Source organism: Electrophorus electricus, chromosome 20 (assembly GCF_041902795.1).
Source record: "Electrophorus electricus isolate QZ-2024a chromosome 20, ASM4190279v1, whole genome shotgun sequence".
NCBI lineage: Eukaryota > Metazoa > Chordata > Actinopteri > Gymnotiformes > Gymnotidae > Electrophorus > Electrophorus electricus.
The window spans coordinates 11,661,812-11,685,000 of NC_137516.1; the positions used below are offsets into that span (position 1 = coordinate 11,661,812).

The 23,189-nt window shown below is 41.6% G+C and overlaps 1 protein-coding gene across 2 annotated transcripts in view; it reads right to left on the minus strand.

Moving 5' to 3' along the window:
- insra (insulin receptor a) overlaps positions 1–23,189 on the minus strand; it is a 45,667-nt gene that overhangs the window by 8,152 nt on the left and 14,326 nt on the right. For both annotated transcript variants that reach the window (XM_081703102.1, XM_035536505.2), the window contains exons 2-11: positions 21,048–21,596; positions 8,424–8,748; positions 5,316–5,455; positions 4,744–4,888; positions 4,283–4,497; positions 3,919–4,045; positions 3,521–3,771; positions 2,026–2,193; positions 1,286–1,484; positions 263–546 (exon numbers count right to left, since the gene is read on the minus strand). In XM_081703102.1, the coding sequence (XP_081559228.1) occupies positions 263–546; positions 1,286–1,484; positions 2,026–2,193; positions 3,521–3,771; positions 3,919–4,045; positions 4,283–4,497; positions 4,744–4,888; positions 5,316–5,455; positions 8,424–8,748; positions 21,048–21,596 (2,403 nt within the window). The remainder of the gene's footprint in view (positions 1–262; positions 547–1,285; positions 1,485–2,025; positions 2,194–3,520; positions 3,772–3,918; positions 4,046–4,282; positions 4,498–4,743; positions 4,889–5,315; positions 5,456–8,423; positions 8,749–21,047; positions 21,597–23,189) is intronic.

The window sequence follows — 23,189 nt, forward strand, 5'->3', positions numbered from 1 at the left end:
TATCACTTTCCCACAGTACAGTTAAATATTGCATATCCTTACTAAAAATGTACACTAGTGAACCCTTATTGTGACACAGCTTTTCTTTTTTTTATACTAAAATAGTCAAGTTTTGGTTATGTGGATGCCTTAATTCATCATGCCCTGAACTCTCATCTGAACTTGGTCAATAAGCACTGAAAATCTGCTCTGTGTGTGTGCGCATGTGTGTGGTGGTGGGGGATGTAACTAAGGCTCTGTTCAGTCCAGGATAGGGGCTAACCCTCAGGCATGGTGCGGGCGCTGACGTAGGCAGCCATGCTGCAGCGGTTGGAGTCTGCGGGGTGGTTGCAAGCGTGGATTTCAATCTGGTAGCTGGTGAAGTGTCTGAGGTTGGAGATGACGGTGGACTCCTTAGCATAGATGAACTGTGTGATCTTATTGGCCTCTGCCTCCTCCTGTGGACTCCTGGTGACCAAGCTGCTAAGCTGGGGAGAAGGCGTGGTCAGCAGAGGATATACTGTCCTGTTGGCCACGCCTACAAGGGCTCTGCGCTGCCGTGATGGCCTGAGGAGCAAGATAGCAGATATAAATTACAGGAGGTAAAATAACGGATTAAATTATTAGGACTCTTGTGATGTGAAAGATCAGTGTAAATCAAATATTGTATGCAACATGATGTACATGTAATTAAGTCAGATAGCATAATGTTTAGCAAGAAATTCTAAACATGTTTAAGCATGACATGCTTACAGCATGCTTAACATCCAAGTCCGATTTGGGAGTAACCTTGTATTTATTTGAACTGTTTCCAATTGAGCAAGCAGAAGAGCAGTTTGTGTGGTTAGCTGTTGAGCAACCACCACCAAATCGCCCCAGCAGATGGCAGTTTATTCTAACTCCTTTTCCTAGCTCCGTCAGCTTATATGAATGTAGGAGAAGGCGAGTCAGCAATCTTTTTGCATACAGCAGACCAAAATGTTTATGGGCAGAGGAGCCCAGAAAATTTTCATAAATAAAATATCAATAAAATTCTTTGCCTTCATCATTTTGAAGTTCACTATAAACTCAGATTTTCTGACAGTTACTTAAAGCATTTGGCTCTGTCCTTCAGGGAGAGAGAGAAGAGAAGAGAAGAGATAGATAGATGGATAGATAGAGAGAAACACATAGAAAATGAGAATTCAGGGCATGAAAACACAAGCATGTCAACTAACATCTGGTCCAGGTCAGCTGCACCTGGAGGTGGTCTAAGTCATAGGGTCTGAGGTAGTCGTATAGATGGAGAAAGCATAGATAAGGCTACCTGATCCTAAACACCTCATTGTGTAAGTAGTTCTCAAAGGTCTTGCGATACTCGCTCTCCTCTGCCTCCTTCTTTAGCTGTTTCTCAGTTTTGGGGCAGATGCAACAACGCCCCCCTTGTCCGTGCTCTTCAGTCTGGTTCCACTTCTGCTCCTCACCGCTGTTCAGTTGCGTGGGAGCCCGTGATGGCAACTTCATGCCTGGACACAAACAAACAGACAGACACACACAGGGAATGCATTTCTATGGGTTTTACACTACTCAGAACAGTAAGCAAAAATTTGGAACTGCCAGACACTTGGCACCCAAATATTTTTTCTATTTCAGTATTTGTAATTCATGAGTGCAGTTGTGTATGTTTTTTTTCCTATGTGAGAGAATGTGTGAATGTCACTTACCTAATAGCTGCAAAACATAAGTAACTAATGAGAAGCAGTATCTGTCTTCCTTTGTATGTCTGTGCATGTGTTGATATACATGTATAAATGAGACCTTATCACTGAAATCCACGAGTAACTCATGAGTATACATGAGAAGGTGTCTGTATTCCTGTGTCATGAGTATACATCTCTGTGCGCTTGTGTGAACATGCATGCATAACTGTCCTCTTTCTAAGTGTGTGTGCTTGTTGTTCTTGTATGTACATAAATATCCTTTTCTAGTGAAATCCACGAGTAGCTCATAAGTGTGTGCGTGTGCGTGCATGTGTGTGTTTGTGTGTGTGTGCGCTCTCTCATTTACCTTTCTGACAGTAATCAAACTTGTAGAGCTCACTGGCCTCAGGCTGCTGCTGGCAGAAGACCAGGTAGTGGGTGATGTTCCCGTTGGGATCATTAGGGGGCTTCCACTTCAGGATGATCTGAGAAGACGAGTTTGAGGAGGAGATTGGGTCCAGGGGCACAGACGGTTCTGGAATAACAACATAATTTCTTTAAAAAACTCTTACGAAATGAGAAGTCAAACACTCCAAAGCAGATAAATGTGTGTGAGAGTATGTATGCGCATGCTTTTTCTTTCATCAGCACATGTGCAAGTCAGAAGAGAAAGAGCAAGGGTCAGAAAGGGTCAATTCCAGTGTCTATCCACAGAGCAGCCACTGCTCTTAACCAATAAAAGAGATTGCTTCTTGTTTGATCACATACAATTTCCCTGTTCCCACAGAAAAAAAAACATGGACAAACAGGTGACACACAACTGCCAGTCAACCCTCAGATGAGGAAAAAAGAACCAGCAGCATTCATGTTGCCAAATGCTGCCATCCAGCTGGTAGAACAATAAGGCTCAGTGAAGGCCATGTCTGGGCAATGCTAGAAAGGAAGCACAGCAGACACAGAATGGGAAGTCAAGGAGACTCCCTGCACAATAAGAGAAATGCACACCATCCACCCATTAACTCTGAAATGGTAAGAAGCATTCAAGTGTTATTCGCATCCAAACACAGCAGCAAAACTCTGACCTCATGACAGTTTGGATTAGATTATGATCTTTAGAAAACCACTAAGTGCATCATAAAATCATCATAAAACCTTAAATTTCATTACAGTTCTATGTGATCATTTATCATTATTATTATTTCTAAAAACATTTATAATTAATATTGTTTTGTTCTTTTTAATTTTATAAATTTTTTCTGTACAATAATTAATTTAATTTAAAATTATTTTATGTTGCTGTACAGAATTATTTAAAATTCTGATGCTAGAATTTGAAGGGTCAACATTAGCCATAATTAGGGTACTTCTCACTTTTGTTTATCCGATACACATGCCTGGTCACCTCTGGCACACACTGGTTACTCAGAGGACCCCCAATGGCACACTGCGGCTCTTAGTTAATATCGCTCATTCATTCACTGAATATTATTAGAATTCAGACTGTTGCAACATGATGAAAATTGGGGCACTTTTGCAGAGGTAACAGTGCTCCTGATTTGATCCAGCAGAAAGCATTTAACCAACTGCTACACTGAAATTATGACAGTAAAAGAATATTTTGGTGAGTGGGATGGAAGAAGCTAAGAGATGTGACATTCAGAATGTGAACCACAGAGGTGAAATTCATTTCTGCAAGGAACAAAAGACATTAGCTGAGCTGTTTCTAGAATGCTTGAAATACTAAACATTAAATGATGCATTTCATAATGTGGCTATTGTCTGTTTTATTTTTCTTCCTCATTTAATTTTAGAACTGAGAACGTTACACCTTAAATAGCCCCAACCCCCAATATAAAACTTACTGGTAGCGTTGGTACGAACATAGATGATCTCGCTCTTGGCTCCATGTACCTGGTGTTCATCAGAAGCAGAGAGCTGTGTCTTCACCATGATAGCATACTGTGTCCAGGGCTTCAGTGCCACAATCAGGTAGCCTGGCTCCTGCTGGTCCTTCCCGTCTGTAGCCCGCTGAGGGGGGTCCACATCCGCGATCACCCAGCTGTTTGAGCCACACGCGTCCTGCCCATCAAACTCAGTGACGTTTCTGAAGGGCCTGGAGAAGAGTTGAGGTATACCCACATAACTGGGAGCACTCCTCTCTGCTCTCACTAGCACATATTACACATTAAATGCGCCCAGTGAGAGGAACTAGCAAGCTGGGTGCTGTGCTCAGCACAGGAAATGTCCACATAACACTTACGCTTCTTTGTACAGCACCATGAATCCCAGCAGGTCTCGGAAGTCTGGCGGCCAGAATGGCTCCCATTTGATGATGATTTTGTCAGAGAGTGTACGGATTGTTGTGAACTTTAATGCTTGGCTTTCGCCTGAAGGAGAGTATAACACAGATCTCAGTCAGCCATCCATGCTTACCAGAAGATACTCTGATTAGACACCAAACTATTAGCTTGCTAAAACATAATTGTGTCATAGCTGGCAACCATTGTAGTTATAGTCCAGAGGTACAGATGGAAACCTTTGACAAGAAAAGTCAAAATCTTTCTCCATAGCGAATAAGAGAACCAGATCAGATATGGGAGTTGGGTGTATGTTTGTATCCTCACAGGATGCCTGGTCTCCATTGGTCTTGGAGGCAATATCATTCTTGAGCTGTCGGTTCTTGGTTCCTGTGACCTCCTCCATCTTGCGGATCTCAACCATGCAAAGCTTGGAGTTGTGATGGAAGAACATGCGGCCCTGGAGGATGGTAAGGTTGTGCTTGGACCAGTCCCACAGCTGCCGCAAGTTCTGGTTGTCCAGCGCGTAGAAGGAGTAGTTTCTTTATAGAAAGAAGCAAAGAAAAACAATACAAAACATGGAACTGAATATCATGAAGAAAAAAAATTCTAGTAAAATTAAAATGATTAATGAGCTTCTTGAAAGAGTATTCCTCAGTCACTGAGAAAAATACTCCTCTCTGCAAATCTTTGGATAACCACTGGTCTCCATGCACTGTCCTCTATACATTTGTCAACTGAACCAAAGAAGTGGAAGGCCTTTTGTCCCAAGCATGTGGGCGTCTCACCCAACTTCCTGTGTTTCTCCACGGATGAGCCTGAGCTTGCGGAGGAAGGAGAGCGAGACAAGGGCGTAGGAGCGGCGCACGGTCAGGTATCCCGTGATCTCCTCCAGCTGTCCCAGATTAGCTTCTAACTCCACGGCAATGTTAGCTAGAAGAGATGAAGGCAAGTGAGAGCAGTGATCATTTTGTTCCACCTGGCTCACCAGTCAAATTAGTTTGACTGGTGGGTCCAAGACTTTTTCAGGAACATTAAAGGCCAACAACCAAATGTGATAATGTGGAGTTTGTTTTAGAGTGAACAAGATACTAGTGTGGCTCACAGTGAAGTATGTAAACACAGCATTAATGTAGGGTACTGGGGAGGTTGTGTGGAGCACAGTAAATGCTGTGCTACTGTGGAGGTTGTATTAATGTAGAGGACAGTGAAGGCTGTTGTTAGTGTGGCAGCTATGTTAATGCGGATTTTAGTGGATGCTGTATTACTAAGAAGCACAGTGAATGCTGTAATAGTGTTGTGACAGTGTGGAGCACATTGGTTGGGTTAGTGAGGAGTTCAGTGGAATTATTGGACGTACTTCCTCCTCTGATGTTAATGGCTAGGCTGCCATTGAGCACTGTGCAGCCTCTAAGCGCCTGGGCCGCTGTAACTGAGTCTACCGTCTTCAGCCCTACACAAACCTTAGGACACAGACCTGCACATGGTGTACAGTTCAGCCTGCAAAGAAAAAGTCAGTATGAAAGCATATACTCACACCATATGGACAGTCAGGACACTGCGATGTACTGCTTACAGCAGAATTCTTAGATATTATTTTTGTTCCTGTATAACACAATAACGAGCTGTTTCTATCCCTGTTGCACAAGCTTCAGTGTTGTTTTAGAAGATACAAGGGTGAGAGGTCAAAGGAAAACCTCAGCAAAATGGAGCAACGGTTTCTCTGCCTGACTCACTCAGGCATCACTTGTGTCCGACCACCAAGAAGCACTCTTGTTCTTGGTCTCTCCCCATCTCTCACTCTTGTTCTCAATCTCTCTCTCTTAAGTTTCTTGCTCAGTTAGTTATGGCACTTTTGGCTGTCAGGCCGCACTATGCATACCCTGGAAAGAGGTAAATGACTTTTGATTGGCACAACGCTGTTGATACTGTGTCAACAATGACGCAGTTGGGACAGAGCCCAAGGCCTGATGTGAACTAACCTCTGTGCCAACGGCATTACAAACAGCCCCACTACTCTGAGTGGAAGTAACTGCCTTTATGATATCTGCTGTGCTGTTCTCTCTAAGGGCCTTTCCTGAATTTCTTTCTTTCTTTTTTTTGAATCAGGAGTAGTGCAAGGCCTCATCACCCAGGGACGAAAAATAAAGGCATAAACCTCCCAGCACACAGACAGACATACACATGGGAAGACAGACAGATGGGTAGACAGATGGGCAGGAGTGCACTGCGAAGTGACTAGAGTGTTGTAACTGCTGTCATCTCATGCCATTTCTCTAATGGAAGGCAGCGCTGACGACAGCTCAGTGCCTGTGCAACACAAGTGAATTTTGAGTCTTCACTGTCCACTCAGCTGGCTTGGCCCATGGGTCACATATTGCAAGCTGAAACACACACCCACACCCCCAAATAAAGAGGGCTCCTTCCCAAACAGCAGCCAATGCACTTCTCTATCCCTCTATAGTTTTAAAGAATAGGTTTCCTATTGTTTCACACCTATTAAAGTTGCTGTTGAGCATAATTTACTGAATAAATAGCAAATCACACTTTCTGTGTCAGTTTTCATGGGCTTTATTTTAAAAATCTCAGCAAATCTATTTCACTTATTCAACATCTGTGCTGGAAACAGAACGTTGTACTCAAATGTGATATTACTCTTAGTCAAAACATGCTTTACACATGCTGATACTGAAAATATTTATCCGAGGTTTTGAAGGTTATAAGAGATCACTGAGCACTTTTCTGAGTCCAGTGAGAAGTTGCAGAGAAATGGTAACTTTCACAACAATAACATTATCAGCAACAATGTCCTATAATTGGAAAATGGAAAGTAACAGTTTTAATAAAGTCTGGTTAAAAATGAGTGATCCTTCTTTATAAATACTTTAAACCTAAACCTAAAGTGAAATACTTTACTTGATCTAGCCCATATTTACATTATGATATCCTCTGTTTCTTTTTAAAAGCTTCCCTCCTGGTCATAGCAGTGTAAGGTCTGCGTTGAAAGCAGGCCTATGTGCCTACATTGTTTAAGAGCAGCAATAAGCACTCCTGCTGCCGGAATGGGACAGGATTCAGTACGAGGAACAGTACATGTGTAATGGGGTCCGGTATGAACAGGATGGGGGCCAATATGTGTGTGATGAGGTCCCTTCAGTTATTTCTTGATTACATTATGTTCATCATAACATTTTGTTTGTTTAATCTTTATGTATGGATAACTTTTTAGCTATAGTTTGGCCAAGTTTGTGCTGAAATGTGCTGCGTGGAAAAGAGAGAGAGAGAGATTTTGAGAGACAGAGACACAGAGAGAATAGAGAAATGAAGTGATATATATTGACTCTTATTTTGGGGCCAGTGATCAGATTTTAGGTTTATTTTCACTACAGTAGGTGTAATATATTGTACTATAGTTTGGTATGGTATATTTTCCAGTAAAGATAAAGCACAGCAGTCTGGATCACTTAGCATTGTTCTAGATCCTGGCTCAATCTTTGAACAAATTCATTCAGGCAGCTTGGCGAAAGAATATGAAAAGACTAGAATACACTTAAGACCACTGTCATGTTTACACAATGAATGTGATGTAATCTAGGTGCATTAGAGTATCCAAAGCATGACTTTTAACAGACACAAAAACTTTTTATTGCTCATAATCTTACTCCTAAATACTGTGGAAAGTGCTATTATAGGCTAATGGGGAAAAACACACACACACTGTTATTTGTGTTATTGAAGTGTTGTGTGTTTTTACTAGTCTGTGTCATCTGTACAAAAGCTATAAGTCACAGTTTGAATGTTAGTCAAGGGTTACACTTTTATCTGCAGGAATTAAGCCCAACAGGCTCAAAAAGAAAAAAAAAGTTGCTTTTTTGTGTGTTTCTGTTTGAAGATGTTTTTCAGTAATGCTACCCAAGAAAACCGAAGAATGAGTCTTCAATCTTTCAAACAAGCTAATATATCTTTATAAGATCACCATGCACCAGGTTTGTTTTCAGCAGGCTAACATTTTATAATAAGGCTGCAAGTAATTGGTATCATAGCTTAGATAATGATATCAGTTCACTCACTAATAGTAAAAAGTCACTTTTAGCCTATACTTATAAAAACATGAGTATAGGCTTGCCCTTCAGTAACCTGAAATGCTTTCAGAAAAAAGCACAAATGTCAATGCCATGTATCTTGTGTGAATCATATTGTAGATACAGGAAAAGATCATGAGTGAGGCAGTGAGGCAGAGTGGAGAAGTCTTGCTCAACCACGGAGTCCCTAACAGAGGTAGCAGTGCAGAAATGTTGATGGGCAAGAACAGAGCTCTGTCTGAACTCCGCCCTCCTGCAGTGAATCCTGCCCTCCTGTGTAAACCCATTGTGATTGACAAGCATATGATGTATGCACAGTGTGTGATTGTGTATTTCCTTCTTGACACATCTACATGTGTATGAGTGAATCTGCCCTGGAGACTCACGTAGTGGAGTTGACAGTGGTGTATCCTGATGGACACTCAGGAATGCATGCCCCCTGGTGGATGACATATTCGTGACACTCGTTGCTTTTGCCCTGCTTGCACCTGTTATGCAGCTCCTGGCAGAAGGAAAAGCTCACACAGCGCCACCCCTTGAAGGTGTAGAAGCCCAGTGGGCAGCGCTCCACACATGCTCCCTGGTGGAGGAAGTTCCTGCAAGCCACGCACTTGCTGGGAGAGTAGGGCTCTAGGCAGCCTCCTAGACACTGCTCATGACAACACTGGCTGTCTGTGGTGCAAGCACGATGTTTACAGGCCGATGGACACACTGCAGAGAGAAAGGAAAGCACACACAGTGTAAGCAACACTAAAAAAGCACAGCTACACAGAAGGAATATCAGAGTAAATCACAAATGTAAGTGTAACTTCAGTTCTCTCCTGTTCATGGAACGGATGAGAATACGGAGGATAGGAAGGGTCTCCAGACCAGCAATGCTGAGGAGAGCTCGGCAGGAGTGATCACATCCACAAACAGGAAGGGACAGGATCACAGTGGTGCGACTGCAAGACACACTAACACATGCACTCTCTTCCCTCCTATCCCTCACAGCACACACAAGAGCAGTGGATCACTTTGTTATGCAACTCACAAAATGCAAAATGGAGTAACCACATTCTTTTCATTTTAGCTTCGCCTCCCCTCACACATATACAGAGCATAACTAATTAGTGTCACATGAGCATATACTCCTCCCTGCCTCCACCCCCACCTGTGTAAGGGGCAGACCCATTATGCAGTGGGGCCATATTACAGTTTAGAACAAAATATTAAAAAGTCTCATGAGATTCATGAACAGCATGTGAGGCATGTACAGAGCAGCATGAGTAGTGTACAGAGCACTATCTGAGGCATGTACAGAGCAGTGTGTGAGGTTTGCAGGGAGCAATGTGTGAGGCTTATACAGAGCAGCATGTAAGGCAGGTATAGAGCAGCATTTGAGGTTTGCAGGGAGCAGTGTGTGAGGGTTACATGCATATCCCTCCTGAGACCGGCACACTGTAACCCAACACCATGCATCACATGGGAAAGAAGTGGATTCATGTCAAGCCTGATAAATGAGGGTCACATTAACACAACAGACCAATGGACACTAGCAGACTGCAAGAAAAATAAATTCTATTCAGGTTTTCAAATGTTTAAGGAAAGTAATTAATAAGGCAAACATGGTTCAGCAGTGAAAAACAAAGTTTCTGAGAGTGATCAAAACAGTACGATGTCAGCTGAATTTATGATTCTCTCAGTCAGGTGAAATCAAGCAACTTCTTTTTCATATGACCAGAAAGTAGGAACAGGCTAAGAGGAGAACCCTAAAATCACATAAAATCACACACGCACAAATTCCTTATCTTCAAGCTCTAAATTTTAACTAAACGAAACACTGGCCTCCATGCACTCAAGTTCCATTTACTGCAGCTGTATGTGTTGCGTCCTGCTGCCCCTCCCTACAGTTGATAGTGCATCACACTCTCACTCATGCTCTCCGCCTCAGCTACTCCAGATCCACCTTCCCGGATTCCATGCCGGCTCACTGTTGCAGCCGCAGTTCCACCCTCAGCCTTGGCCAATGTGTTGGCTGCATGGGGAAGGTAGCCATTCACTGGCGTCTCCCATTACTTAGCAGTACAGCATTAACCCTGCACAGTCAAAAGACGGAGAAAAACTGCCAGTAGAGGAGAATGTGTGAATAAGGAAGAGATGGAAGGGAGAAAAAAAAAACAGTGAGAGAAAAAGATATTGGCAGTAATACAAATGAGATATGCAGGTTCACTCCACGCTGAATTCTCAGACAACAGACCAACCGGCTGCAGCCAGACAGATACTCCACCTCACCTTTTCTCTCTCTCTTTGCTACTGTGCAAACTTACTATAGTTACATACTGTACAGTGAATTCCCAGGTGCTCTTCATGGAGACGATCAATCGGTGGCTGAGAGCTGGATGTAGGTCACGTTTAAAGTTTAGTTCCCTAGTGAGGTATGAGTGGGCATATCAACATGACAGATTAATAGAATATAGCACATCTTGGGGTGCTGTGCCAGACCAACACAAACCATAACATAGCCCAGATGCTACTCTTAGATCCAACTAAGTGCTCACTGGCATCTTTCTAGTCCAGGGTCTGGTGTTAACGTGAAACACAACAGACCAATCAGACTAAAAGCAGAATGGACTACATGGAAGATGAAGGGAATGTGAAGCTGCACTTCTAACTTCAAGGTCTTCATTTTGATTATGTCAATCCTTCCATAAATTGTGTCAAAGGTCAGGAGATTCCTCAGAGAAGACAAGCCTACTGAGGTCACAGAGTATATAAACTAGTGTTGGCTTTGAGCAGCTGTATTGTAAATGCATGTTTGGGAGATTATGCAAATGGAAGCCAATTATGTGCCCTACTACAACATTTCCAAGGGTCAAAAGATGAACCCACCCCGGCACCCCTAACCTTGAGCACCCGCCAAACTGCACAAGGACAAAGGAGCATATGGAGCACTCCCTGGAGTTTCAGGGAACATCGCAGCCCTTACTGTTTTCTTAAACTAACAAAGAATCCAGCGGGGGGGGGGGGGGGGGGGGTTGTTTTTCCCCTGAAGAGGCACCTGGTATCCCATCATGCTCAGCCAGCGACATGCTCTATATGCTAGATCATGCGAGCAATGTAAAATGTCTTCTGCAAATGACACAGGCTCACATATTCGGAGCACCTGCAGTACAGAAGAACAGAAGCCTTCAACTAGCTTGATTTCAGTAGGAAAAGCGCACGCACACAAGCACAAGCGCACGCACACGCACGCGCACACGCACGCACACACGCACGCACGCACGCACGCGCACACACGCACACACACACACACACACACACACACACACGTCCTCCCACAGGGAGAGAGGCCTTTCTCTTGTGGGACTCTCTCTCTCGGAATGCAGCAGGTCTCTGATGAGCTCCACATGTTCAAACACTGCACACATCCACAGGAAGCACTCAAGCAGTACTATCTCCACAAGCTTTCAGCTGTAATTCACACTTTGTTCAGAATTACAAACCTCTTGATGTAACTTTACATCTACACAGCATTTTGGTGGGACCTCTCTTGTATCACATAAAGAGAACGTATAAGCACACTACAAATCCACAACAGGACTCAGAGATACCCTCTCAGAAAAACACCCTCCCGCATTATTAGAGCTGCCCTTAGTTCTCAAACAGTTTCAGAATCAGTGTCAAACTTTATTGCCCAAGTATGTTTGCACATACAAACAATTTCTTTTTGGTTATGCAATAGCTCGCAAAACAGCAGAATTATGTATGCATACACACAGTCATACATGGAAAATAGCATCCTTTTGTAGACATACAAATACATATATTAAAAAATGCAAACATTCAAAATAAGATAGGTATATATGAGAAAATGTTATTGTATAGAGTGCAGAAACCAAACGACAGATAAAGAATTAAAAACAGTAGTGTGATGTAGCAGTATCATGGAAAAACACAATGGTGTTCCACTTCAGGTCCCTGGTGATTGTAGTTTTAAGGCTGCCATGTTTTTGATTAGAATGGTGAAGGGCATTGGTGGAAGTGAGGAGACACTTTTCAATCTCCACTGTAGTGAGCCCATTCAGTTCCAAGTTATGTCTTCACAGGCTGAGCTTATCAAACTGCCTATTCCAATGCAGACTCATGACTGTACTGGATGAGACCAATGACAATAGTATGGTTGCAAGGACACAGGGCTTGGTGCATGGTGTGCTTGTCTTAGAGCGGTTCTGGGAAAATACAGAGCAGAAATCGAAGCACAGAAATCTAGCAAAGGTGAACAACAGTGCTGACGGCATCATTAACAGATCCAGTGATGGGCAAAATACAGGCAATCCAGTATTTTCACAGAACTATGCAGAAAAACAATCATTGTTCAGGGACTATGAGGAGGGCTAATGGAGGAGATCATGTTACTACTTTAGCCAACGCAAGGCTGAGAGAGCCTGAGCACAGTGTGAACTCAAATTTCATTTGTAATGTCCAGTACAATTCTAACATATCCCATTTTCATACGCAATATGAGATACAGAAGCTGAAAAGTGGGTTCCAAACAGGACTTAGGAAGAATTCCTTTCAGCACATCCATTCTGTATTTCTGTGGGTTGACAAGCTTTAGGGTCGTCATGGCACCACAAACAGGCTTCAGCCTGCAGGCACAGTAAATGTCTATCTTATAGACAATTACCAATTCTTGCTGTTCACCAAACACAGTAATATCTCTATATTGTACTCGTGTGCGTAGAGAGAACAGCATGTACAGCAGGCTTCCACTGGTGGTTCTAAATACCAGGCGGATGTTTCATGGTGAAGATGACTTAGTTTGGTGGATCACTTGGAGATATGCGCCATTCATGTCAACACTACAGTGCTCTAGAAAACAGGGACTGTGTTAGCTGCAGGTAATACAATCAGTGACAAATTTGTGTTAAACAGCAGCCCTTATTTTTAACTTCAGCACAAATAATATGTAAACCTGCAGTCTTGGCATGACACTTGAACTGCTAGAGAACCACAACTACACTTAAGTGACCAACAAGCATCATCAGCCTAGCAGTAACATAACACCATATTCACAGCCTCTCAAAAATCCCACATCCCCCAACCCCACTATAACCCCATATGGAAGTGGAAATAACAACACACAAAAGACAGCATAATTTTTTGACAGTTGAATTAACAGTAGTGAGAACTGTTGCATATTGTTGCTGATAAATCAGATCCACTGCACTGAAAGCTGTTTTCCTAAACACATACAAATCAATAAGAAAGGACAAATGAGTTTTGGGAAAAAAACTAGAATCGCCGTTATTAAGCCCATCAGCACTCATTTCTGAATGAACTGTCCTGTTATCGATAATTATTCACAGAGGCTTCTGCACATCCCATGACAGCACTGTTTCACAGTGCCATGTTCCCATTAGCTGCGATCGTCACTGTCATCACCACCACTATCACCACCAATGTCCTCAGTGGTATACAGACAGAGAGCGGTAAACACTTTCATTAGGCCAGCAGTGGGCATAATGGAGCCCAAACAAATTAAGAGCACACTGACTCATCCACAGCTCTTTCTCCAGCACACTAATCACAGCATGTGTAGCGCTTCCATGATGCATAATAAATAAGGCCAGTCATTGGCACTGTCATGACTGCCAAATGACGCACAGGGTAGTAAAAAATATGATCAATAACAATTACAGCATGCTTCACCTAATCTTTGGAAAACTGTTTCTTTAAGACAGACAACTAAATGATTAGATACAATGATTATCAAATAATATTGTAGCCAATGTTATGCTGGATCATTCCAAATTATGATTTTGGAATTGAGGAATACATAATTCTCATGCATAATTATGTTAATTTCATTAATGTACTGATACTTTGGGTGTTAAGCATAAAATATATGAAACACAGGTATTGGAGGAGCCTTAGAATACACTGGCATTTTGAAGAGGGAGGCTGGAGTCTCCTGGGCCAAATCCAACAGGAAGGGAACAGAGATGACTATGTATAACCCATATGGAACACCACAGCCTTACCCACTCTCCTCCAGCCACTGGGACAACAGCATCAAACAGCTTCTCTAACACTGTATGAGTGAGGCCCACAGATGCAATAGCAACTCTGACATACAGAAAAGACTTCTCTTTACCAGAACACTCTCCCATTGGAAAACTGGAGGAAAGCAGCCCTAACTCAATTAGGGCCTCAATACACAGTTTATACTTAATTAAATATATATCTGTCTTCTGAAGAATTGTCTGTGTAATTGGGCCAATGTACCATCCCACTCTATAGAGGAGTCTGGAACAAAGAAGTGGTAAGAAGTAATTGTCTAAGGTTTAATGAATACCTCAGATGTCTGGGATTCCAGGACAAGTGTGTGCATCTGAACCACTGGGGATTAGCTCTGGGCACAAAGCACGCACCACTGGGGTCGAGAGCTCCAGGCATACACTGACTCCACATATCCCAGAGCGGAACACCGACTTGGGATCCGATTTGTTCTGTGTTTAGATGAATCCATCTGTTAGTGCTTAAAAGGTGCACTGACCAGAAATCAGCACTTCCATTCAGAGACAGTTTGTGAATAGGAGCTTTATAAATACGGAGCCTGATCATCTGTCCAATGAGAACATGCTAAAAACCCTGGGAGGGCAAGAGGCACAGCAAAAAAGCGCAAATAGTTAATTATTAACAGAATAATATTAAAGATTCAGTGAGTGGCTTTTAATATTAAGTAACAGTATGATTTCCTTAAAGAAAAAAGAAAAATAGGAAAAATTATTCCCAGTCCAGCCTCAATATTTACAACAGATTACCAATGAAATTGACTGGCCTCAACTTCTCATATCACTTCTAATAAACATGAACTGTTGGAACTAGGCCTGCAGAAAAATTTCCAAATATTTAGGGCACTGACTTGACTTGACTTTTTTTTCTGACCTTATTTATTACGGATCATGGAAGCGCTACACAGCAGTAGGGAGACACATCTAGCCAGGCATAGTTAGTGATTCATAAAGCAGCAGTGAGATACGTCTGCCAGACTTGCACACCTCTGTGGTTCTTCAGGAGAAAATGGAGTGCTTATTTACCCCACAGGGCCATTCAAAGTGGCACATTCTAAACTCTAAAGCTCAATACTCTTCAGAAAACTGCAATTATGCTAAAAGCAGAGGATACAAGGACACTGAAAAGTTCCTGTTTCAAAAAATTGTGTCTACCACACTCAGAAGTTGATCTTGTTGTTTAGATCAAAACCTCTGCATTCACATTTAACACATGCTAGATGAATGCCACCGCTTAAATTAAGATTACAGATAAGACACAGCAGATGCTACAATTTACATTAAGTCTAAAAACTTTTAGTTAAAAATTTAAAATTGAATTAATTTCTGGCAGAAAAATCAGAGTTTATACAGATGCAATAGCGTCTGTATTAAAGATATTAAAGAACATTAAAGAATGCAGTATTGAGCCATGCACCATAACCCATAGAGCTTATTCTGGTAGATTTCAGTAATTAGACATGTATGATCTTGTGTGTCTATTCCAGCAGCTAGTTTATGGAGAGACATCAGTGTTCATTGATCTCTGCATGCTATCATGGACCAAAAGTGGTTAAACATGCTTAAAGTGTACTGACTGAAGTGACTGGCATTAAGCAACCGTCACCCATAAAACTGCAGTCTTAATGGGGCTTGGCTGTGAGAGCATACTGAAGACCAAAACTCTGAATGCTCATTCCAGGCCCAGAAGCTTTACTAGTTCCAGTGACTTCTAAGCGGTGACTTCTGACTAAGCCTTAAATCAGCTTGCTTGCTTTGGTGCGAAAAGACTGTTCTCTCTGAACAAAAACTAACAAACTGAGCAGGACGAATCTCCTCTCATGACACGTGTGACGAGTGTCCGATCATTTCTCTAGCTTTCAGAGAAAACAATCTCGTCAGCTCTATGCTGGACAGCAAAGATTTGTTTACTTTTTATTTCCTGGAGCCTTTCCGAAACCACGGCTGTTATTCATGTTTCACTGCGGGATGACAGAGGTGATGCCTAAGCCGCCAATCCCTCTGGGTCCATTCATAACCTCCAAGCAGGAAGCGCCCCACAATGACAGGAAACAATTGGGATGAGCAGTGTGTGAACTTTTTCAGCAACCATTGTTCCATGCTGAGACTGAACTGGCGCCAGTATTTCCTCTATGACAGCTTCCTAACTAAGCTATTGCTTCTTTGGGGCAGGGGGGTCTGAATGATTGGAGGTGGTGAATATTCCATCCACTGAAACAATCCCAAACGTGTTCTCCACACATTCACACACAAATATCCACAGCAGAAAGAAACAATAACCCACCCACGCAGACCTAGGGCAGAATGCTGTAGAAGAGGCTCCCAGCTGACCCTCGCATCGCTGAAGCCAGTACCGTGTGAAGGGATGTGACATGATCATATCTGCACTGCTTTTTTTAACCACGTACTGAATGCAACAGGAAGACTCCCTTTTGTCAAGGTCCAGACATCATAGGGTATTAAAAATAAATGCCATCATTCTTCCTCACTGGCATCATTCCAGAGGCAAATTGCTTCAGCAGCTAGAGTTTACCATTGCATCTTTCAAAATGAGAAACTTAAGCAGCAGCACTTGTTATGAAGAGTTTGAAACGTTTATCAGCATATTAGTATTTCAATGTCAGAATCTTTTGGTGAGATTTTAAATAATTAATTTACCTTTGTTCCACATGCAGACTTCTCAATCAAAATGCAGCTCACTAGTGGAACCTATCAGGGATGCACTGACAGATACCGATGTGTCAATTTAGGTTCTGTGAACATAAGTTCCAATCTGATACCAGTCACCTTTCCTTTTCATCATACTCATTCACTACTTTGTACTAGTATTGAAGTGGTGTCCAAGAAAGGGAGGGCAGGTGAACTGTATTTACTGAGGAGGGAAATATGTCAGAGTTAGGGACACTTATTCTGGCTGGTTTGATTAAAGATTATGAGATATCACCATTCTCAAAAGAATAAGCATATAAAGCATAATTAGGTGCTGGCATTTGTTCCTCTTTGTGGAATAGCAATAGAAGATTTGTAGTGAAGATGACCTTTACCGATTGTATGGAATTCACCCTTTGCATATGTTGAAAAATAAGGGTGTGTGATGACGAAAATCTCATATCCTGATACATGTCATTTTATATACAAATAACGATATATATAATCACAATATTAGTTCATTTTCTGTAAATTAGAGGAATAAATCACGTATAATATGGCTACATGGAAACACCGTCTTATTGCATTTAATTAAATACTCAAGAAAGGTAGCCAATTTTCTCATATTTGATTATTTTTCTATTTTTTTATATATAAAATATGAAACATAGAACACTCACTTTCACAACGAAAAATAAATTCAGTCTTAATAAAACTTAAGACTGCAGTCCATTAGTGAGAATTTCTTTTTTTTTTAAATCTTGGAATTTTGCTTGAACTTGATGCACCAGAGTATTTGTCTCAAAATATAAAGAAACTATTCTGATACATTGTTAAGACCGCAATTTGTTCTCTTTCTTGATTATATAGAAATATAACAGTAACAACACTTGGTCCTTCATAACATTACATGGCAGTATACAGAACGTAGCATTTCAGCTGGAACAAAATTCAGATGCTGTAATGCTGTCATGGTTCCTTCTCCTGGACCTCTTGGAGCGGACTTAAAAGGTTCCTGCTGAGACTAATCAAAAAAGATTCATGTTCCTTGAGCCAAATTCAGTTTGCCACTGGGGATTTTTTAAATCCTTAAAAAGTAAAATCCAATCATACATAAACATAGCCACAGCTGTGCATGTAAACTCCTCTCAAGGAAGATAAAGAGGATCATTTAGTAATGTGTGTAGAGCAGCATGTGTTCAGAGAGACTTAAGATCATTGCGCACTGGCCTCCAACCAGAACAGAAGCCTAACCGCCCTGCTGGTTCACCACAAACACGTACACCTGAAAACACAGCCAACTCACTGTGGCCCAATTCAAACATAGAGAAAGAGAAACAACTACGTCCGTCCATCCATCTGTCTGTCTGTCTGTCTGTCTGTGTGTGTGTGTGTGTGTGTGTGTGTGTGTGTGTGCGCCAGTCATGTGAGGTGTTAGTCTAGTCTAAAGACAGCTCACTCTGCCTGAGGCCTTTCTTTCATGTGCAGTTATAAGATGCTGTTTTGGATGAGATAAGCTGATCGATTAAGAATGAAGGAGCTGAAAACACACACTGACTGCTAAACGCAGGCAGGCAACCACAAGAGGAGGGCCAGAAGAAGGGCCAAAGTATTTCAAATATGAAACTCAAACCCCTTTTGTACAGCTGCCAGTGGGAATCTGCAAGAGTACTTGGAAGAAGTAGCTACCACTGACTCCTCTGTCTCTCTCTCTCTGTCTCTCACTCTCTCTCTGTCTCTCTCTCTCTGTCTCTGTCTCCTCCTCTTGTTAGGAGGAGCTGCTATGTACCACAGGCCTATCGACCTGGCTGTCTTCAGTAACCTCCTCTAAACAATCTTTGCTCCTGCTTCTTCACACAGATATCAAAAACAGTATGATTATGGGGTAGCACTGAAAAGCAAGGTTAGGGACAGCCCAGAAGTGCAGGATTACGAAACAGGACTACCTAAAAACAACAGGTTTAGGGGCAAGGGATTAGGAGTAGTCCAGAGCCATAGGATTAGGGGCTAGGGGTTAGGCGTAGTCCAGAAGTATAGGGTTAGGGGCTAGGGGTAGCCTAGAAGAACAGGATTAGTGGCTAGAAGTTAGAGGTAGCCTAGAACAGCAGGGTTGGAGCAAGGGTTGAGAGAGAGCCTAAAACAGCAAGCTCCTCTCTGCCCCGGTACCCTTACACGCAAATCAGAACCAGAGTTACCTGCAAACTGAGCATAGCAGGAACAAAAATCATAGGTGAGTAATAACTAGTTACAAGTTTCATTTCCAAAAAAGAGTTCATAGAGTTTAAAGATTTCATAGAATTTGAATACATTGTTAAAATACAACACTGCCATTTTGGTAAGATAAAATTCTGACATAGCTTTTTTGCATTGTTTATGAGGCAACATAAAATGTAGCCTGAACTGAAAAAGATGAAAAGATACACTTTTTAGATACAATCTCAAGAAATATTAGTTTATAGTCACCAGAGCCTCCCTTCACTCTCATACTGAGACATTGGGAATTACTTGATAACACAAGTGCTTACACATGCCAGACAAATCTCTTCAGTCTTAAAATGGGTCACATAAGCCTGGAGACATGACCCCCCGCCAAAATGGAACATCTTAGCAGATGACATTAGACAGACAACATCAGGAAACATTTTTGAGAAGCAGTTGCTAAACAAATAAAGCTTATTATTTTGTGTCTATAAATATAGCAGACAGACAACTATTGGTTATTTGCTAGAGTAATTAAGCTATACGAAAGGTAGACAAACAATCTAGTAGATCCATTTTAAAAGCAAAATATCACAGACAATAAAGTTTGTTGTCTATGGCTGGCCAATTTAGACAAACAATGCAGGTTTGCTAATGTTAGTATCACAGCTAGATAACAATCCAGTGTTAATCATTGCCTGAATTATTTAGTTACCAATATGAAAGATACATTCTTCATTCCTTTATTGATCTGAATAAAGTAATAAGAACATGAGAATACAGTGTTTTCTGAAAGTTATCCCAAGATTATCCTGGGTAACCTCCTTGCCCTTCTGTTCTGGCTGAGCTCCCCAACTCCTCCTCCTTCATTTTTCCTCACTACTGTACTCTTTATTAAAACAAATGACTAGTCTTCTTTATACACACACACACGTGTGTGTGTGATTTATATGACTAGTCTTCTTTATACACACACACACGTGTGTGTGTGATTTATATATATATATATATATATATATATATATAAATAAATAAAAGTTATTGTTACTAAATATCAACATTTCTCATTGAAGATGATGCAGGCTCATAATAGTCATAGATTGTTTCATTAATTGTTTTGTCTAGCAAAATTACATCATATGCGTGATTTCTGTGCGGTCTTGTAGGAGGTCTTGTAGTGAAACTCCTCCTACTTGCTTATTGGTAGAAATCTAATTTGTGCAAATAATACTTTATTGAGAGGGAAACACACACCTTTTATACTGGATTAAAAGTTGCATCACAGCAATTAAAACAATAAAAACAATAGTAATTATTTAGCTCCCCCGCCAAGTGCATGAATTTCTTAAAAGATTGGATTAATGTAAATACCTTATGTTTCATGCTTTCATGCACAGTTCTCATGTAAGCGGTTATTTGTACAATAAAGAAAAGCAAGATTTTATACAACAGTTCTCATTCATGTTTTGACTTTATATGTTAAGGTTTATTATTTATTACTTTTGAAGGGCATATAATAATAATAATAATAATAATAATAATAATCTCTTCTATTACTCTTCTATTACTAGTTCAAAGAATAGTTACATGTGCAGAGTGTTGCATAATCATGTGAGCTCATTGCACAGCATTCTTGTGCTCACTCACACTCATCACTGGTGTGAAATGAGTGGGCATGTATTTTCACAACAAAGCCTCCCTCACTTTGCTGTGGGTCTCATTAGCTTCACAAGGACATGACCAATGGGGCTACAGTGTGTGTGACTGGTCACTCCAAACAGCTTGCATGATGCACTTTCATGCACAACACAAACACACACACTTTTTACAGCATGGTTCGTGTTATGACTCTGAAGCATAGCTTACTTAGATGAATTGATTCCTCTGACTTGGTTGTGCCTTTTTGAACATTAGTTCTTCAGCCCCAAGTCAACATGAGGCCACCCTGCCCCTTCCCCTCACTGTCCCATACCAACATTTCAGTCATGTGACTATGTCTGTCCAGGTACAGCAAATACAGCAAATCTAAACAAAGATGTCATGTGAAACATGTTATACAAGGTATACAAAGGCAATGTGTTAGAAAGGGAGAGGGCCACTCACTCCTTTGGCAGTGCTTCTGTGTCCAGCAGCGCTCATTGAAGTGCTCATTGATGGTGGTCTGAGGGCAGGTGGTCTTGCCCTTGGCCATGCCTGGGCATACATCCCCACACTCGCCATAGTTCTTGTTGGCCACAATATAGTTGTCTTCCACTGAGTCGAGGATTTTGGACCAGTCGAGAGTGGAGAGGTAGCAGAGATCTGGGTTCTTCTCCACCCGGACAGCACCGCGAGTAATGTTCATCAGGCTGTGCAGTCCGATCTCCTTCAATTGCAGCATCTCAAACAGTACCAGGGCATAGTTGAAGAACAGGTTGTTGCCGCGAATCACGGTGAGGTTTGGGAAGAGACCACTCAGGCTCTCCAGGCCATAGACACGGAAGAGCAACAGGTAGTCTGTCACCAGTGTCAGCTTGGGGAAGCTGAGGCTGCGAAAATCTTCTGGCTTGGTGGTAAACATAAGCAGGATCTTCAGGTGGCCCTCAATCACCGTGCAGTTCTCCAGCAAGCGCAGGTGGGTCACATTGTTCCTGATGTCTTTACTTGAACAAACTGCGAAATAAAAAAGGAGCAAAAACCATAAGGACCACGAGAAGAAAACACTCATGGCTAAAATGCTGAAATAAACCCACAAGCAGATGACAACCTGCAGAGCATCATAAAAACTGATATTACTTAAAAAAAAAAATAAAAAAATAAATCATAAATGAAAACTCCATAAAATGATAGCTAACATTAGCTAACAGCCAATGTCTTTCACATGAGATGTTTTTTAAATTCCATTTTACTCATTTATTTATACCAATTCCCATGCACATGGAGGATAGTGCTGCCTGCCCTTTGCCAACAAGCACAAACACAGACGTCCATGATTGGCTGGTGCTGAGGTGAATTAGAAGGGGTGAGGTAATGCCATCCCTCTCACCCAGAGCCAATTTGTTCCCTTGGACTCCTGGCCAAGGATGGTTGTGCCATCACTGGGGCATGAGCCAGTGAGCTCCTGATGATAGGGTAAACACTTTTCCTATCGTACCACTGAGGAGCCCAAGATAACAGTTAATGTGGATAACAAAATAAAGGTCCTCCTGCAGATTTAGTAACTCTTGATCTTATGTCCAAGACGGACACTGCAGAGCTTATATATACTGTACTGATCATGGACATATACAGCCTCTGTGATCAGTCCAGTACATAAAGGCTACATAGTCTCTTTAGTCTCCACCACTAAATGAGCAGAAAGCAGAGAACTCATGTGCAGAACATCCAAAGAAGCTTCCTCTCTCCAATCAACACCTGTATTGTTATACTGGACTCATCCCCTTTAACAATAACACACTGATCCTTACAACATGTAGGCCTAGTGGTCAGCATGAATTACATACTGGGATGTATGGGACTAGTCAGAAACTTCATCTGTACAGGTAGAGAACATGTAGAGAAACAAAGGCAACCAGGAGAAACAGAGAGAGATTTTTGTGCATGTTTTTTTTTTTGTGTGTGTTTAGGGACAGGGTTACCCGCCTTCAGCAGCTATAGGACTGTGTTTGGGATACAACCCCTACAAGATCCATGTGACAATGGAAAACTGAACCCCACATCTAACAGTAATGAGAACAGGACTTCTGGGTATGCTCTCACAAATGTACACGTAGTCAGCTGGCCTGTCGGTCCACATACACACCCACACCATGTCCCTACATTTTAAGCTGGAGCATTCATTTTAGTGTTGCATTACCACTAGATATTCTAATGCACAACAGAGTGACCAGTAACTTTGGGCAGATAAATTAGATAGATATCACCATAATTTAAAACTAGGGGCAATATAAAGGTACTTATGATTTTGTCACTTTTACATAGTTCCACTGCCACATGATTAGTGCTGTTTTGCCTTCCTTATAACCATTTCCCTTATAAAGGCATTCTAATCCATGGGTAGTTAAAAATATATTAAACAAAAATGACTGCACCTAATTATAGGCCACACCAATACGATATCACTAGTTTACTGTAAAAAAGCTGGCGTACATGCAAATGAAGCAAAGAAGCAGTGCTTGAGACTGTAGGCATGAATGGCTGAAAACGGATGATTAACATAGCAGCATGTGCATGTCGGAACCTGTTTGTGCTGTCAAAAAAATTAAG